At 34.1% G+C, this 6,895-nt stretch overlaps 1 protein-coding gene across 1 annotated transcript in view; it reads left to right on the top strand.

The window, feature by feature from the left end:
• Positions 1-461: 461 nt before the first annotated feature.
• Positions 462-6,895, top strand: part of LOC111055355 (serine/threonine-protein kinase RIO2) — a 47,721-nt gene continuing 41,287 nt past the window's right edge. Inside the window, exons 1-4 of the mRNA XM_039428707.1 lie at positions 462-911; positions 1,966-2,107; positions 5,136-5,304; positions 5,672-5,881. Coding sequence (XP_039284641.1) covers positions 846-911; positions 1,966-2,107; positions 5,136-5,304; positions 5,672-5,881 — 587 coding nt within the window. The 5' untranslated portion in view covers positions 462-845. The remainder of the gene's footprint in view (positions 912-1,965; positions 2,108-5,135; positions 5,305-5,671; positions 5,882-6,895) is intronic.

Raw genomic sequence — 6,895 nt, 5'->3', positions numbered from 1 at the left:
CATTTAATACTTTGGATTTGTTCGTCATCTTTAGAACAAAACATAAACATTTGGTTCATTTCATGAACATTTTCACAAAAATGTGGTTCATTTTATGAACATGTTCACAAACATGTGGTTCAGAGCAAAATCCTAACCCCCTAACCTATCCTTTTACCTTTGAAACATCAAAAAACATAACTCTACCTGGACCCTAGCCCCCTTCTAGCATATTGCAATTTTCAAGCAAAAACCTAACTTATCCTGAAAAAACATTATTAAATATAACCTAAATAAAACCTAACCCCCAACTCTTTCACATTTGCAAATCGTACACTACCATTATAACGTGGACCTCACTATAGATACTCAAAGAATACTTTTGAATAACTATGTTATAACTGTGACTGTTGCTGGCCGTTACTCTGTTTCTGAGACAAAGAGAAGCTCCTTCCAAGCTCAGCTTTTCAGGTAAACATTCCAAATTCTACTTCTATGGTTAGGTAAATTGGTTAAGATTCCCATGGCCATGGTATTCAATTTTCTTTTTTGACACGCGGTTTTAGGTTATGTATAGTCTTTGTATTTACTGTACATGAAAATCATTCTACTAAAGTTATTTTACTGCTTCAACTTATTGATTTATTATGAGAAATCTATGAATAATCAATAATACTTATAAGTTGTACTGGTGTTGAGTGTCTGATAGCTCTTGATAGTGTTTCTTTTAACTTGGTCTATCTTATCGTAATACTCACATGTCTTGGATTCGAGGTTTACAAATGCTACAGTTATTCTAGCTGTTTTCTTCTTGAAACATTTTTTCATAAAATATAAAATAATACACTTCTTAAAAAGAGTTGAAAATGGGGAAACTAAACGTAACCATATTGCGATATCTCAGCAGGGAAGATTTCAGAGTTTTGACAGCCGTAAGTAGTACAAACTCTAAATTACTCAATAGTTCATAATCAGTGATCAAAAATGTTTTCTGTTGAATTAGTACTTATATTTCACATTCATATACTCTTTTTAATCCAACGTTTCTTGATTTAACAGAAACAATGTTGCAATTTTGAGGTTAGGTTATGTTGATTTTTTTATAAGTTTACCGTGTTGCTATAATTGTCATGTTTCAAAATATCCAATGCTCTTTTATCAAAAGTATTGCTTCATGAAATAATAGAAAACGTAAAATACTCCAATTTAGAAACTGAAATATGATTTGTATTGTTCATGAATCAACCTAATACAGTAACTTTATTTAATAGACAATAGGTAGGCTACTTTTTAAATCCACATAAACTAATGCATTATCATGAAAAAAAGCTGCATAGCCCAGTTATGCCCTCTGTGGACTAAATACATCCTTAAAAAGCTATTAGTATTAGCAAATTAAAAGTATTGACTTGAAAAACATCCTAATTTGAGCTAAATCATTTGACCTAAACTCTACCTCCCGTGTTGCTACAGTTGTAATACTCACTAGTAGTGAGTCACTACCCACAAGAAATGTCTGTTTTCCTTTTATTGCCTTTCAATCAAACTTATCGTTTTCTAAATATTCAACATAGACAAGTCCTTATTTTACGCTTTATTTATTACAAGCATTGTGGATGAAGTTTAGGCATTAACCGTTCTCTCCTCCACTTAACCCACAACATCGTTGATATTTGGCTAAGATTCATTATTAATTATAGGTATTAAACCATAGGCCTAATATGAAGGCAACAAATTATATGAATCATTATTATTCATTGAATTTTAATTATCAATATTAGGTAAGGCCAAAGTTAAATTAGTTTCAATTTGATAAAATTGGATGAAATTAATAGTCTTGATCTTGTTGACAAGAATTGTAGACGATTCTTTTATTCGTTCAGAAAATGTCTCTGCTTCAACCTATCTTATTGATTGATAAAGCTTTGTAAATTCTCTGATTTCTGACATTCAACGTTTAGTGTTATGATTGATTCGTTGTTGTAGATCGAGATGGGAATGAAGAATCACGAACTGGTGCCGGGAGCTCTGGCCGCTTCCATAGCCAATCTACGTCATGGCGGAGTCCACAAACTCCTCAGAGAACTTTGCAAGCATCGACTGCTCAGCTATGAACGTGGAAAACATTGTAAGCTCAAAGCTGATTCCTTAGGCTAATCATATGTAATTGTATATTCATTGCACTCCTCCTCTACGAACAAGAAAAGTCCTGTGATTTCAAAGCCGATAATAAATAACATATTCTGTGGATGAAATTTTAAAACCTATGTCGTTGAAGTTAGATAGCCTTTTTTAAATTGAATAGTATTCAATATTATTTTTAGGTCATAATGTGATCACAAGGACACGTCAAAAACGGGAAAGGAAACTAATAATAGTTATTCACAATAAAAATAATAATATTCGAATATTAGCCTATTTGAATAATACTTGTTGAAATTGTCACAGATATGTTTTTAATGAATGCTGTAAGCTATCCATGTATCAACCGAAACTAGTACTGCATTTTGAATTTTTAATAAATGAGTGGCCAAAATCAATTTGTTTTAGGCTATTCAAAATGTAGGCCTATCCTACTGCTGCATGAGGCGATTGAAGACAACAAAGCCCTTTGAGTAAAGGTACAATTCCTTAGTCTTGTCGAGACGCGCCGTTTCAAAAGATTACATCCATTATTGATTCAAATTGATTCAATATGGACGACTCCTACCAGGAAATCATACACGGGTCTTGATATGCCTCTAAGGAATTGCACCTTGAGTGCAGTACTAGTGGAGTAAAAAATTAAAATGTATAAAGTGTGTTTATGAGAAAATATCTATATAATAAGAGAGAGTAGGGTTGTGTTTGTTCGCATCAAAACATGTCAACTTGTGGATTGCATACCGGAAAAACGGGAATGATTTAGATCACCTAATTTTGAACATAGATTCTAAAAATATCAATCTCGTTCACCTGGAAGCCCAAATTTCATTTTTTCTAGATTTTTCAGAACTAGTGTTCAAACTTCATCAATCTGTACTTATAAAATTCTTATCTCACTGATCACGATTTCTGGAAAACTACTGGATGGATTGCAACAAAACTTAGAATATAGCTTCCTTAAACGTCCTAGGTGCTCACTAAGAAATCTTTTGGCGATATTCCAACTCTAAGGGTGGTTTTTAAGGGTTTGAAGTTAGTCTTTTAGCAAGTATATTCTTCTTCTCCTAATCTCCTTATTATAATGGAAATGTCCATATCATATGTTATTAAAGATCTATAATCTAGAGAGAGTACCTCTTCGAAACAGTTGTTAACTGGGAACTTAATTTATAATTTTGACACGTTGGCATTGAGTTGAGATGACTTCATTAGGTTGGCACCAAGTTGAAGAACTAATCAAAATGCATTTATCGAGAACAAATTGATTGGGCACTGCTGCTTCAATCAGAGCTATTCCTGGGAGTATAGATAGTTTTTACTTTCCTTGCCACTATTACCATAGGTAAGGAAAGTATTGCTTTCCGAAAAAAATTAAGGTACCCCAATTTCTAAATTTCTATACGTTTCAAGGTCCCCTGAGTCCAAAAAATTGGTTTTTGGGTATTGGTCTGTATGTGTGTGTGTGTATATGAGTGTACACGTCTGTGTACACGATATCTCATCTCCCAATTAACGGAATGACTTGAAATTTGGAACTTAAGGTCCTTACAATATAAGGATCCGACACGAACAATTTCGATCTAATGCAATTCAAGATGGAGGATAAAATTGCGAAAATGTTGTAAAAAACAGGGTTTTTCGCGATTATCTCGAAAACGGCTTCAACGATTTTAATTAAATTCATACCTGGAATAGTCATTGATAAGCTCTATCAACTGATACAAGTCCCATATCTGTAAAAATTCTAGGAGCTCCGCCCCATCTATGCAAAGTTTGATTTTAGATTCCCAATTATTAAGCTTCATATACAATTTAAACGAAATATTACAAGTGGAAAAGATTAAGCATAAAAATCTCTACAATTAATGTTCAGTAACATTTTCACCTGAAATTTAAAATGAGCTCGAAATTCGAGAAAATGTTATTATTTCAATTGCAAACTGTTGGCAACTGTTGATTCCATTAATTCATTCACTATGAAGAGATAGCAGACTTCGTGTGTCTCCAGCGTTATTGTACTGTCACCAGCTGGCTTAGATCTTAGAATAGTAGACTCGAGATGCGCGTAAACACTAGCGTCAGGTGATCAATTTTCATAACGGCAAAGAAAGTTGTGTGAGTGCGCCACACCAGATTTTTATTTCTCATAAAACAAACTTTCATGACGGGAGTTGCTTCTATCAAGCGATCCTATTCTATCAAGACTAATTTAATTTTGTTTGTATATCCGATCGCGATAACTGCTTAAACAATTTAGATGACTTTTAATAATTCAGTATGATATATGGAGGCTATTTTCAAAACTTCAGAAGTGTCCGTTGTGGAATCTGTTTGCAAAGAATAAGGAAATTCGGCCAAAATTCAACTTGGGCGGAAGAAAGGGGTTATTTATTAAAACGGCCAAATAGCTGTTGTTCCTTTTCCCAATATTCTACAAAATTCGCTGCAATTGGACTACTATTCTACAGAGCACTTCCAATACATCAATGATTAATCGAATGATTTGACGCAATAGTTTTCAAGTTGTGGCCTAATCTCAAAAACGATTATAACAATGTTGGCTGAATTTAGATTATAAATGGTTCACAGAAATAATCTTATCTTTCAATTCCTGTAGCGAAGCACGGGTGCCCTGCTAGTAATTATATAATAGTAGAAAATAGTAGTAGTGAATGAAAAAGAATGTAGTGTAATTTTATTTTTAAGTAAATAACTAATGACTTCACTGAAAGACTTTAGTACAAAAAAAATTCAGTTAACTTATAAGACTTATTACCGAAAAATAAGTTAAATAGAAAAAATAAGTAATAAATGGTTAGCCAAAGTGACTATTTTTAATATAATTAACAAAAAAAAGATCATCACAAATCATTGATAAGTCACCATGCAGAATTCATTTCAGTTAGTCTTACATGGAATTAATTCTGCATTCAAATGAAAATTTCAAATAGAACATTTTTTGTCAAGTTATTTCTGTTGTCAATTGAAAACTTGAATTTTGCCCTTTTCAGATGACGGCTATCGTCTAACAAACAGTGGTTATGACTATTTGGCGTTGAAGTCGCTCACCTCCAGAGAAGCCATTTCTTCGTTTGGAAACCAGATCGGCACAGGCAAAGAGTCCAACGTCTATATTGTTGCTGACGGTGAAGGCAATACGGCTTGTCTAAAACTGCACAGGTCAGCATCATTTTATTTCTTCCCAAGTTTCAGATTGCATCTTTCTCCTACTATGTTCAAGATTCAAGATCCATTTATTGTCAAAACATTAAAAACAAATGTAAGACATCCTAAAAACATACAAAAGCAATAACAAATTTAACTAGATCATCATATCACAGGTCAAAAATTACATCACATTATTAAGCCATTTCTACTGTAAGGACAGCATTTGGAATTATGATAGTCGTAAGTCTCAATGATATATTTAGGCGAGATGGGACCCTCCCGCAAGGGATTCCCCACCAACAAAAAGTCATACGAATTTTATTTTCACCTGCTATTCATTTAATTGTACAATGAAATGTGGGGTGTTGGTGGTTTGCAGACTGGGCCGCATTTGCTTCCGTAACCTGAAGGAGAAGCGTGACTACCACGCGCACCGGCACAAGGCCTCGTGGCTGTACCTGTCCCGCATCTCGGCCACCAAGGAGTTCGCCTACCTGAAGGCCCTCCACGAGCGCGGCTTCCCTGTCCCCAAGCCTATTGACTGCAACCGGCACTGTGTTGTCATGCAGCTGGTCGATGGAGTTCCCATGTAAGTGTCACCTAATTAGTAGAAAATTTTTTTAATTGAAATTGAATTTGCGTAAAAGTTGTCACCTGCACAGGTATACCGGAGAAGTTTACTTGCGGTTTACATATACAGGCATTTCTTCCCGGTAAATCTGTGTAGGTGAGAGCCAAATTTGAATGAAACGAGACAGTATTCTACTGTATTATCTTGTATAATTACCACAATATCAACTTGTCAACTAATAATATTCGGCTAAAGTTGCGTTAGAAGCACACTGCTTCTCGTCTATGGGTGTCTTGAGCAGCTGACTTAATCCATTCCATGAATAAGTTTTATCAATAATCTTTATTTTGTCATCGAACATTACAAATGTTATAACAAACGTCATGTGAAGATAATACATAGCATTGCATATACTAACAATATACCGTACCGCTAACACATATATACATAACATTAAACATGTAGGCTACAAATATAATATAAAACAGTCAGATGCTCACGTTATGACTCAGGTATTCGTCAATAGTATAAAAAGCCTGTTTTTTGTGTCATTGTGCTACTGTAGATATGAACTTTTTTTGAGTATTGTTGATAATTATAGCTTTTGAATGTTTTTGCAGTCTGATGTATGGGGTAATTAGGTTATTCCTATTTCTAGTTCTATGTTCATGCTGATGACTATGTCTTGTTAATAGAGTTAGGTTTTTTTAACATGGACCAGGTTACAATAAATGTACATTAAAGGGAGAGTCATGATTCCAAGCTCGATAAAACTATTTTTACAGCTTTCAACACTCCTTAGACCAACAATACAGCGAATTTCTTTTTTTCCAAATAAATGCCTTCTTCATATCACTTGAGTTACCCCAAAGACGGAGCCCATAATTGAAATGGGAATGAAACAAACCATAGTAAGTCAGAGTAATTACCTCCCTACTGACACTGCATTTTAGTTTTCTTAGTAGGCTCATAACTCTGGACAGTTTCTTACACAGATACTCTATGTGGCTACTCCAACTCAATTTACTGTCT

The sequence above is a fragment of the Nilaparvata lugens genome, chromosome 5 (assembly GCF_014356525.2).
Source record: "Nilaparvata lugens isolate BPH chromosome 5, ASM1435652v1, whole genome shotgun sequence".
Classification (NCBI taxonomy): Eukaryota; Metazoa; Arthropoda; class Insecta; order Hemiptera; family Delphacidae; genus Nilaparvata; species Nilaparvata lugens.
The sequence above is the reverse complement of the archived record's forward strand: the minus strand, read 5'-3'. Positions and strand labels throughout refer to the sequence as shown.